The 13,150-nt window shown below is 33.3% G+C and overlaps 1 protein-coding gene across 5 annotated transcripts in view; it reads left to right on the forward strand.

Annotated features, from left to right (window-relative positions):
- SPATA6 (spermatogenesis associated 6) overlaps positions 1-13,150 on the forward strand; it is a 140,886-nt gene that overhangs the window by 36,704 nt on the left and 91,032 nt on the right. For all 5 annotated transcript variants that reach the window (XM_061186608.1, XM_061186609.1, XM_061186611.1 and 2 more), the window contains exon 4: positions 12,833-12,874. In XM_061186608.1, the coding sequence (XP_061042591.1) occupies positions 12,833-12,874 (42 nt within the window). The remainder of the gene's footprint in view (positions 1-12,832; positions 12,875-13,150) is intronic.

Below are 13,150 nucleotides of genomic sequence, written 5' to 3' on the forward strand. Positions count from 1 at the left end.
TAATTGGGCAATACCATTTGGTGAAGAAACTTTTGTTCCCATTGCTCTGTAATATTTACTTTATCACAAATTAAGTGCCTACATACATGTGGATTTATTTAAATAGATCTTCTATTTTGTTTCATGGTCCTTGCATAAATATTATGCTTTCTTAATTACTGGAGCTTCAGTTTTGGTATCTGGTAGTTTAAGCCCTCCAGGTTTATTCTTTTTTTTTTTCACTTTTACTTATTTATTATTTTTTTATTGAAGTATAGTTGATTTACATTGGTGTGCCAATCTCTGCTGTACAGCAGAGGGACTCAGTTATACACATATATACATTCTTTTTTTAAATATTCTTTTCCATTGTGGTTTATCACAAGATATTGAATATAGTTCCCTGTGCTATATGTTAGGACTTTGTTGTTTATCCCAGGTTTATTCTTTTTGAAGATTTTCTTAGCTGTTCTTAGTGTCTAAAGTATACTAATTTTAATCCTTAGTGAACCCTTCAATGATTATTCACATTTGTGTACATCCATGAGCACCATTCATCAAGATAGAGAACATTTCCAGCATCCAAAAAGGTTTCCTGTGCCTCTACCAGTCACAACCCCCCTCAAGATAATCACTATTCTGACTTTTGTCAACATTGATTACTTTTGTCTGGTTTTGGACTTCATATAAATTAAATCATAAATATGTATTCCTTTGAATGTGGCTTTTTTTCACTCAGCCAGATGTCTGTGAGAGTCACCTATGTTGTTGTATTTCAGTAGTCCATTCTTTTTTTATTGCTCTTTAGTATTCCATTATATCAATGTACTGTAATTTATTCATTTCTTGTTAATGAGGATGGTTTTTAGTCTTGGCTTATTATGAATATTCTTATAAATATCTTTTGGTAAACATTTATACTAGTTCTCTTGGAGTGGAATTTCTGGGTCATAGAATAGGTGTATACTTAGCTTTTGTTGATACTGCTGAACAGTTCCCTAAAAATAATTGTACAATTCCTTTTGAGTACTGAACATTGTATATGAAAAATTATAGAAGTAATTGGAGGCATAACATCATGCTGTCATTCTCCAGGTAGGCTTTATGTTTGACTTTTATTTCCCTTCTGTAGGCTGCTAGTGATACTAAGAATCCTCAATCATGTCAATCTAATGTCAGAGATTAAGATGATTTGACACTGGGTTTCAATCCATGTACAACACGAGGGTATTTCCAGTTCATCCTTATTCCTGTGATGTTGTCTTTTACGGGCTCTATCCAAACTGTGGAGAATTTATGAAGACCTGTCCTTCTTCGTATAGCCCCTGTAGTGATATTTTGCTTCTAGGTCTGTGAGACCATCAAAATCTCAGCTAAGTTTATCAATCCTTCATTTGCCATTTCTGGAATTAGCAGATGCCCTTGGGGAGAAAGCAGCTCCAATGTTTGGCTCATCTCCCTGGCTTTTCTTTCTTCTCCTAGAACTTGGCCCTGTAATTCTTCACTGCCGTATTATCTTCTCTGTGCCTTCAAGCGGATTTTAAAAAATAACTTGACCTGATTTTCTTAGTCTTCCTAGTAAGATGATTGGTCTGCTTTATGTAAATTGCCATTACCTGAGGCAGAAATCTGTTCCGCCTTAATATCCTTTCTACCCTCATCCTGTCTCTGTGTACTCTCGCATTTGTCCCCCCCCCATTATATCTGTTTAATTACTCTAAGTATCTGTATTTGGGCTAGTAGTGCACAGTTAATTATCACAGCTTTATATAATCCATGTTCTTTTCATTTAATAAACACACATTTATATTCCTGCATGTTTATTTTTCTAGATGAAATTAAAATCATTTTTTAAGGTCTAAGATAAACCTCTTTGAATTTTAATTTTAATTATATTTTGGGAGAATTGGCATTTTTACATTATTCATTCTTCCCATGTAGATAGGTGATGTATATTGATTTACTAAATGTATGCTTTCTTTCAGCGTATTACCAAGGTTTTGGGGTATGTGTGTGAGTGTGTGTGTGTGTGTGTGTGTGTCTGTGTATACGTATACTTGCCATACATTTCTTATTATGTTTATTTCTAACTGTTATATATTTTGTGGCTTTAGAGAATAAGGTTCTTCACCTAATTTTCCTTTTTCCCCTTTTTTTATGGTTGATACACAAGAAAGTGATAAAAATATTTATTGTGTATCCAGTTATTTTGCTGAACCTTCATATTGAAGACTGCTAATGTCTTTTCAGTATATTTCAAATATTTATCTATGATTAGTTTAAATATTAAAAAATATTGTTAATTCGTCTTTCAATCAGAGCATGTAGCCTATAATATTACTGCTTCTTGGAATTTATTGATGTTTTCCCTGAGCATCTGGGATAGGAATCAAATATAATCATGACATGGTTGCTTAAAAAGGTATATCCTTTTTGTGTTGGTAAAAACATTTGAAACTTTCTATATCTTACTTTAACTTATTTATTTCATTATGTCAGGTATTACATCAAAGCTGACATATAGGAGATTCTTAAATGTCCATTCGTGGGTCAGTGCTACAACTTGCCTTCCTGGCTTTTTATACTAGGTTAATTTGGTATTGCTGATGGGCTCTCATAACCTTCAGATTGATGCTAACACAAGTTATTTCTCAGTGCTACCTTTCAGTCCTTTTACTTCTTGGAGAACTTCCTTTTTAATTTATCTTGTAGATATTTTAAACATATTCATTTCTCTTATTAGGATGTCTCTGTTTAAACTCCAGCCTTCTTAAGATGAACAGATGACTACTTCCTACTTCACTGACTAAAATTGAGGCCATGTTAGTGAATCACTTCAGTTTACTGCTCCCTTGTCCTAAAAGTCATCTACATCGTTTCTCATTCTTATCGCCTTTCTCCTGGTCCTGGAGGATGGGGTTTCTGCATTCTGCTCAAGATTATTCTACTTGTCCCTCTTATTCATCTCCTCGTGCCATCTCTAGTATCTTGATCATTAGATTTTTTTCCCTCTGTGTTTGCAATGTCTCTCTTGCTAACCCTCACACTGTATAAATATGTTGTATGTTTACATCTTTAAAAGATATTTCCTGTCTTCATCCTCACCCTCATTTAGCTACTATCCTATCTCTTTATTCTACTCCTCATTCAAAATATAATTTCCTTACCTCACTGTGTATTTTGTAAATTACTGCTTTCTAGTTCTAGTAGAGTTGTTAATGAAAACAGTGCAGGCTGAGCTCAAATCTCAGCTCAGGAATTTATGTTTGGTAACCTTAACCGTTAGTCTCTATTTCTTAACTGTAAAATGGAAATAATGGCTTGTTAGGGTTGTTTTAGGGATTTGTTTGAAGCTCATAGCAACTCAGTCAGTCCTGACACACAGAAGATGTTCTCTAAATGGTAGTAAATACTACTATTTTGACTACCCATATCCTTTTTTAAAAAATGTAGTTTTCTACTTTGTAATAATGTTTTTCAAATAGTTGAGATTACAGAATAAGTGACATCAGAAAAAATATAGTGTTAGTATGTTTATCCTAAGTTTGTTTAATTTGTTTGATTTCTAATAAAATTTTATGTTCAGATATTTTCTAAAGGATAGGGTTTTACTTTGTGATCAGATATTATAATTATTGTAAGTGCAATAGACCAAGTTTCTTAAATGCCAGTCTCTTATTTCAGTATCATCTTTAGCATTAGTTCTTTTCTGTTCTTCCATTTATTGATAATAGGATGAAAAACAGCATGATGTATTCATGGAATATGCTGTGTGATTCAAGGGGTGGTAGAAAAGTCTTCCAAAACAAAAGTTGCTTATCCACTGGCTTATGATAAAATTTGTTTTTTTAAACTTTTTGATTGCCTGTGCAGATTCAGTCACTGTGAGAGAATATAGGGGATTCAGAAGTGAATAAAATATAGGCTGTTTGTTCAAATGAGTATCCATCTTAATAAAATAAGGATCAGACATGTAAATAAATAATCAGAATCCTTGTATATGTGCACTGGATTTGAGGAGGTCAGAGAACTGTTGGATACAACATTTACACGGAAGTTGACGTTGTTCAAAATTATGGCAAGTCTTAGGTTTGAGAGGAAGATTAGCCTGTTTTATCTTCGGTGGAAAAGTGGTAGGGACCTTGAAGTTAAGAGATTGTAGTGAGAAGGAGGATGAGCAGTTGACAAAATCAGATGGCATGAGACTAAAAGGAGAGGATTAACTTCTTGTTAAGAGCCTAGTGCTTCTACTATCCTCTTTTTAAAACTTTTATTATTGTTATTTTAAAGAAAAATTAATATATGTTCAGTTTACAAATTATAGGAAATATGGAGGAATTCTGAAAATTTTAAACTGATTTTATTTAGATAACTAAATAACATTTGAAGGAGGAATGTGAAGTTGAACATGTAGAATGTGTGTCTCTTATTTTAGAATTTCTGATGGAAAAGGCAGAAGAGAACTTTAACAAAAAACAGCATAATGAGAGCTCTCATGGTGATGCTATTAGAGCACATGCACACAACTTTCTCTAATCAAAAACATAAAAAAACTTTTTTAGAGAAAATTTTATAAATATACAAAAGTGGACACTAAAAGAGAATAATGAACCCCCTTGTACTCATCACTCAGCTCAATAATTATCAACTCATGGCTGATGTTGTTTTAAGTATATCTCTCTACTTCATCACCCTTTTCCAGATTATTTTGAAGCAACTCTCAGACATCATATGCTTTTATCTATTAGATATCAATATCTAAAATATAGGAACAGTACCATATCATACCTAAAAATGAACAATTTCTTAATATTAAATATCAATTCAGTTCACATTTCCTCAACTATCTTATAACTTAAAAAATAAGTATTTTGTTTGAATTGGGATAAAGATAAGGTCCATACATTATGATTGGTTGATGTCTCTCAAGCATGTATATTCCTCTGTTAATTTTTTTCTTTTGTGTAGCAGTATTTGATATCTTTAATTCATTATTTTTCTAGGTATTTCACACTTTTAAACAAGGTTATAATGTCATTTCTAACTGTTGCTGATATATAAAAAAATATATTATTTGGCATATTTACCTTGTTTCCAGCAACCTCACTATATGTATTGATTTAAAAAATGTCTTTAGATTCCTTTGGGCTTTTTATGTACACAATCACATTGTAAATGATGAGAATTATAGTTTCTCTTTTGTTATAGTTATATTTTTTATTTCTTTTTATTGCTTTATTATGCTTTCACTGGTTCAGAACTCCAATAAAATGTTGAAGTGAATGATAGTAGTGATAGCAGTGAATGAAGTGAATGTCTCATTCCTGATCTCAGAGACAGCTTCAACATTTCATCACTTGGTATGATGTTTGTTTTAGGTTTTTGGTAGACAGCCTTTTTTAGATTAAAAAAGTTCTTTTCTATTTCTAGTTTGCTAAGTTTTTATTTGAAAATAAATGATTATTAACTTTTATGAAATACTTCTTCTTTATTCTGTTCAGGTGGTGAATTATGTTGCTTTAGTTTTGAATATTAAACCATATTAATATATTGATGGATTTGATTAGATAATATTTTATATAGGATTTTTACATTTCTGTTTATGAAATAGATTGCCTGTCATTTTCCTTTCTTGTAAGGCTCTTGTCAGGTTTTAGTATCAAGGTTTTTCTGGGCTTATAAAGTAAGTTGAGAAGTGTTCCTTCTTTTACTGATCTGCAAAAGAGTATGCATGTAATCAGCATTATTTCCTTCCTTAAAAGTTTGAAAATTCACCAATGAAGTCATCTGTCTTAGTGTTTTCTTTGTTGTAAGGTTTTAAATAATGGATTGTGTGTGTGTGTGTGCATCTACACATATATCTGTATATACACACATATATACACAACTATTCAGTTTTTTCTATATCTGCATAAGTTTTAAGTTTCCTTTTTGTAGGAACTTGATTTTTTTAATATATCAGATTATTTTGAAGTAAATCTCAGATATCATATATCCTTTCATTTATAGATATGGATATCTAAAATAAAGGAACACCTAAAAATTAACAGTTTCTTAGTATCATCAAATATCCACTCAGTTCACATTTCCCCAATTGTTCTATAATTGTTTAATCATATTTTGTTTGACAGTGATTCAGATAAGACACATTCAATACATTTGTAGCATGAAATTATTTGTAATGCCTTAAGATTTTAAAATATCTCTATGTCTTTCTTTTCATTCCTGATATTAGTAATTTGTGTCTTTTCTCTTGACCAGTCTTGCCAGGCATTTATCAACTGGTGAATTGAACCTTTTATTATTTTGATGCCTTTGCTTTAATGATGACTTTATCTTTTATAGTATAGCCAAACCAGCTTTCTTTTAGTTGTCACATGTTATATATTTGTCTATATTTTTGTTTTCTGTTTTTCTGTATTCTTACATTTTACATGTATCTTATGAGTGGTACTTGGAGAGAGGTTTTTGTTTTGTTTTGTTTTAATCTAATCTGTCTTTTAATTGGACCATTTAGAGTATTTCTAAAAATGCATGATATAATTATAGGGATTAGTGGTTATCAGGGATTAGGGATGGGTTGGGGAGGGAGATAGATGTGGTTACAAAAGGGCAACATAAGAGATTATGTGGTGGTGGAGCTATTCTGTATCCTGGCTGTGGTGGTGAATACACAAACCTACACACCTGATAAAAGTGTATAGAACTAAATATAGACATACACATTCACATACAAATGAGTACAATTAAAACTTTTAATCTGGATAAAATAAGTAGATTGTATCAGTGTCACAGTGGTTGTGATATATTTTATTATAGTTTTGCAAGGTGTTACCACTGGGGGAAGCTGGATAAAGGGTATATGGGATCTCTGTATTCTGACAATTTGTTGTGAATCCTCATTATCTAAAAATGTTAAATTAAAAAAATGTTTTTACGATATATTTTGGTGTAAATCTACCATATTGATATCTACTTTTTATTTGTTTGGATTGTTGAATATTAGTGCTTTTCTTTTTCTATTTTTCTTTGTTTTTTTTTTAATAGTTTAAAAAAAAAATTATTTATTTATTTGGCTGCACCAGGTCTTAGTTGTGGCACTCGTGATCCTTAGTTGTAGCATGCGGGATCTTCAGTTGTGGCATGCAAACTCTTAGTTGCAGCATGTGGGATTTAGTTCCCTGACTAGGGAAAGGACCCGAGCATGGAGTCTTAGCCACTGGACCACCAGGGAAGTCCTCTACTTTTCTTTGAATTAACTATTTTTTGCTTTTTCATTTCTACACTTTTATTAGCTTGAGGGTACATGTTCTTTAACTATTTTGTTTTTTTAGTGGTTAGTATAGGGATTACAGCATGCATGCTGGAGTTTTCAGAGTTGTGTACATATTTTTATTTTAACCTCTTCTAGGACAGTGAAGAACCTACAACTACTTAACTTCTAGATTATATGTTATTTTTTGTTATGCATTTTAACTTAGTATGCAATGAGACTACACAGAATATTATTGCTATTATTGTATAGGCATCATTCATTTCACTTTACAACTGTATTTTACCTTTTTGGTTGCTCTTTATTTCCTTTCATTTTTTGAGCTTCTCAGTTTATTGTGTCTTTCTGAAGAATATCCTTTCATAATTCCTTTCTTATAGCCTTTTGATGATAGATATCTTGATTTTTATTTATCTGAAAATGTCTCTATTTTACCTTTTTTGAAGTATATTTTTGCTGAATATTGGTATGACTGTCTTCCAGCCCTTAGAAAATACTATTCCATTGTCCTTTTGCTCCCTTAGTTTCTGTTGAGAAATCATCTGTTAATTTTATTGTTACTTCTTTGAAGGTATTTTGTCATTTTCTGCTGGCTTCTTTTAGCATATTCTCTTATGTCTTTGTTTTCCTGTAGTTTTACTTTGATGTGCCCAACTCTGTGTGTGTGTGTGTGTGTGTGTGTGTTTTAAAAATTTGTTCTGCTTGGTGTTTGTATCTTGGTATCTTTCTTCAGATAAATTCTGAGATATTAACTTTTCAAATATTTCTTTTGCCCTTTTCTCTTCTCTCCTTTTACAAATCCAATTGCACATTGTTAGATCCTCTTACTCTATCCTTTTTTTTTTTTTCTTTTTTTTTGTTACTCCAACCTTCAGGCTTTCTGTGCCTCTCTCAAGATATTTATTTTTGTCTTCCAATTCCATAATTCTCTCTTGGGTCATTTGTAATCTGCTGGTAAATCCGTTTGTTGTGGTTAATTTTTGGTTATTTTTTAGCTAAAAAATTTCCACTTGGTTCTTTGTAACAGTTTCTAGTTCTCTGCTGACATTCTCAATCTTATATTTTATTTTCTTGAGCATATTAAGCATATTTTAAGTTGCAGTCTGATAACTAATTTTTCTGGATCTCTTGTTGATCTGTTTTTATTTCCTGTATTTCTCTTGTGTTTTGATCCCAATGGTCTTTTTTTCCTATATACCTGGTCGATTTTCATTAAATGTCAGATTTTGTATGTAAGAATTTTAGAAATAATTTGAAACCTTAGATGAAGATATTTTCCTTCAGACAAGATTTATGATTGTTTCTAGAGGGCACTAGCAATTCTGGATCAACTTAATTTAGACAGGATTTGGGATGATTCAGATTTAAGCCTAAGTTCTTAGTTGGCTGTCTTAGTCCATTTGGGCTGGTATAACAAAATACCATAGACTGGGTGGCTTATAAATAATAGAAGTTTATTTCTCATACTTCTGAAGGCTGGGAAATCCCAGATCAAGGAGCCAGCAGATTTGGTGTCTGGTGAGGGTCCCCTTTCTGTTCATAGAATGCCATTTTCTCTCTGTGTCCTCATGTGGCAGAAAGGGCAAGGAAGTTCTCTGGGGTCTTTTGGGCACCAGTGACACTAATGGGCACTAATCTCTTTAATGAAGGCTTTGCCCTAATAACCTCCCCAAAGCCCTAACTCTAAATATCACATTGGGGGTTATGATTTCCACATATGAATTTTGAGGGGATACAGATATTCAGTGTATAACATTGGTTATCTATTTTTAGTTTACTCTTTACTCTCTTTTTTTAAACTTTTTTTTTTATTAGAGTATAGTTGCTTTACAATATTGTGTTAGTTTATACTGCACAGCAAAGTGAATCAGCTATATGTATACATATTTCCCCTCTTTTTTGGATTTCCTTCTCAGGTCACCATAGAGCACTGAGTAGAGTTCCCTGTGCTATACAGTAGGTTCATATTAGTTATCTATTTTATACATAGTGTCAATAGTGTATATATGTCAATCCCAATCTCCCAATTCATCCCACATCCCCCTTTCTCCCTTGGTATCCATATGTTTGTTCTCTACGTCTGTGTCTCTATTTCTGCTTTGTAAATAAGATTGTCTATACCAATTTTTTCAGATTCCACATATATGCATTAATATATATTTGTTTTTCTCTTTCTGACTTACTTCACTCTGTATGACAGTCTCTAGGTCCATCCATGTCTCTACAAATGACCCAATTTCATTCCTTTTTATGGCTAATATTCCATTGTATATATGTACCACATTTTCTTTATCCATTCCTCTGTCACTGGATATTTAGGTTGCTTCCATGTCCTGGCTATTGTAAATAGTGCTGTAATGAACATTGGGGTGCATGTGTCTTTTTGAATTGGTTTACCTTTTCAAGATTCAGTCCTATAGCCTAGCCATTTTATCAGGCCATTGTCTCTTACCTGCAGACCTCCCTTCTCATCTCTTCCCAAGGTCATGATACTCCAATTTTTGTATGAGCTTATCAGAAGCTATACTCAGCTTCTTAGCCTCTTAGCTACCTCTGTCAGAACTGTCAGATACCCAAAAGGAAAAGTAACCTCAAATATCAGGCTTATCTCTCTGTGTTTACTTCTTTTTTTTAAAATAATACAGATAATTTTTTTTTTAATTTTATATATATATTTTTGGCTGCGTTTGGTCTTCGTTGCTGCACGTGGGCTTTCTCTAGTTGTGGCGAGTGGGGGCTACTCTTCATTGTGGTGCACGGGCTACTCTTCATTGCGGTGCGCGGGCTTCTCATTGAAGTGGCTTCTCTTGTTGCGAAGCATGGGCTCTGGGCACACGGGCTTCAGTAGTTGCAGCACACAGGCTCAGTAGTTGCGGCATGTGGGCCCTAGGGTGTGGGGGCTTCAGTAGTTGCGGTACACGGGCTCAGTAGTTGTGGCACATGGGCTTAGTTGCCCCATGGCATGTGGGATCTTCCCAGACCAGGGATCAAACCCATGTCCCCTGCATTGGCAGGCAGATTCTTAACCACTCCGTCACCAGGGAAGTCCTGTGTTTACTTCATATACTGAGTTTCAGACTTGTAATTTTTTTACTACCTTGTTAGGTTTCTCCTGCCTTCAAGCAGATTTTTTAGTTATCTACCTTTTCAAGTCGATTTTAGCAGGAGGTTTGTTTTTGAACCTTCTAATCTCTCAGATTACCCTGCTATGTTCCGTTTAGAGCCTTCATACATCCTGTTCCTCCTGCTTGAAAACCTCTAGTTTCCCACCCCCCTAACTCCTAGTTTACACCTATTCATGCTATGGGTCAAGTCCTGAAGAGCTCTTCCTAAGCCTTCACTGACTCCCTGACAAGATTATCTTGTTATACTCTCTTATAGCACTACCTGAATGCCTTTATTGTACTTGTAGTTTATAATTATATATTTATTTGTGTCTTTGTTTCATTTAATGTTTGTCTTTTCAACACAATGTCAGGTGCTTGAGGAATAGGACTATTATCAGTTTTTTTTCTTATTACAGCCCCAAATGATAAGCTACAAGGAATATTTAATATTTCTTCAAAAACTGGACATATAAGTATTGGGTTAAATGACTGAGATTTCCCTTGGATGAAAATAGCAGAATTTAAAGAAAGAAAAAGATTATATTCATGGGTTCTTAGAAGGTAGAAAGGGCATAATTTATATTTTATTTTTATTTTAAAAATTTATTATAAAGTACTTCAGACATATTAAAAGTGTGAGTTATGTAATCTACCTAGCTGTACTCACCACTCTGCTTAAGAAATAGACATCATTTATTTTTATAAAAATATACAGAGAGCCCAGAAATATACCTCTATAAATATAGTCAACTGATCTTTGACAAAGGAGCAAAGACAATACAATGGAACAAAGATAGTTTCTTCAGTAAATGGTGCTAGAACAATTGGACATCCACATGCAAAAAAAAAAAAAGGGAATCCAGATACAGACCATACACCCTTCACAAAAATTAACTCTAAATGGATCATAGACCTAACTGGAAAATGCAAAACTGTAAAACTCCTAGAAGATAGCATAGGAGAAAACCTAGATGATCTTGGGTATGGTGATGCCTTTTTCGATATAACACCAAAGACACCATAGTGTCATCTTTGAAAGAAACTATGAAAAAAATAATTGATAAGCTGGATTGAAGTTAAGTTAAAAACTTTTGCTTTGTGAAAGACAAAATCAAGAGAATTAGAAGACCAGCCACAGGTTGGAAAAAAAGTATTTGCAAAATCACATCTGATAAAGGACTATTATCTAAAATATGAAAAGAACTCTTAAAATTCAACCGTAAGAAAACAAACAGCCCTTTTAAAAAATGGGCTAAAGACCTTAACAGACACCTCACCGAAGAAGATATACAGATGGCAGATAAGCACATGAAAAGATACTTTACATCATATGTCACTAGGGAAACGCAAATTAAAACGAGATACCTGTACATTCCTAGAATTGCCACAATCTGGAGCAGTGACAGAATCAAATGCTGGTGAGGATGCAGAGCAACAGGAACTCTCACTTATTGCTGGCGGGAATGCGAAATGGCACAGCCGCTTTGGAAGACAGTTTGGCGGTTTCTTCCAAAACTGAACATACTCTTTCCATATGATCCAGCAATACTGCTCTTTGGTATTTATGCAAAGAGTTGAAAATTTATGTCTACACAAAAACCTGCACGTGGATGTTTATAACAGCTCTGTTCATAATTGCCAAAACTTGGAAGCAACCAATGTCTTTCAGTAGGTAAATGGATAAATAAACTGTGGAATAACCAGACAATGGAATATTATTCAGCACTAAAAAGAAATGAGCTATCAAGCCATAAAAACACATGGAGGAACCTTAAATGCATATTACTGAGTGAAAGAAGCCAATCTGAAAAGGCTATATACTGTATGATTTCAAGTATATGACATTCTGGAGAAGGCAAAACTATGGAGACAATAAAAAGACAGTGGTTGTGGTGGGCAGAGGGTGGGTTGTAGGGAGGAGAGAGATAAATAACCAGAGAGCAGAGGAGCAGGGCAGTGAAAATACTTTATATGATATTATAAAGATGGATAATGTCATTATACATCCGTCTAAACCCACAGAATGTACATCACCAAGAGTGAACCCTAAGGTAAACTGTGGACTTTGGGTGATTATGATTTGTCAGTGTAGGTTCATCCTTGGTAAAAAATGTACCATTCCTGTGAATGATGTTGATAGTGGGGAGGCTATGCATGTTTTGGGGGACAGGGGATATAGGGGAAATCTCCGTACCTCCCTCTCAATTTTGTTGTCAACGTAAATAAAACTGCTCTAAAAAAATAAGGTCTTAAAAAAATCAGAAAAAAACCTATAAAGATTAATTTCTACCAGAGATTAATAAATCCACAAGATACATAGCAACCAAAAAATATACACAGTATACTAAGATATAAACATATATGTAGTCTACTGAGCAATTACTTTGGCTTTTAGGTACTTCTGTGGTAAAGTAATTAGTTATTGTTTATTATAAATTTGTTTATTTAAGGAAATTTTTCTTTAAACTTTCAGATGATACAGCATTGTTTGAGTTGATTCAGCTAGTTCCACCAGGTACTGTATTGTGTTTTGATAAGGTAATTGACATCTGAACTCATTTCAATGAAATGCTTTTTAAAAAATCTCATCTTTTCCCCTTCTTCCCAAATTAAGAGCAATGTTGAGTCTCTAGCATTGGTCTACTATGTGTAAAATGTCAGTAGGCCAAAATAATATATACAGAAAGATTGACATAAATTATACTTGAACACATTGTTCTAAAATTGAATAGTCATAATTTATAGTGGGAAATAACCCGATATGATCCTAGCATATTTTGTGACATTCATA

Source organism: Eubalaena glacialis, chromosome 3 (assembly GCF_028564815.1).
Source record: "Eubalaena glacialis isolate mEubGla1 chromosome 3, mEubGla1.1.hap2.+ XY, whole genome shotgun sequence".
Taxonomy (NCBI): Eukaryota; Metazoa; Chordata; class Mammalia; order Artiodactyla; family Balaenidae; genus Eubalaena; species Eubalaena glacialis.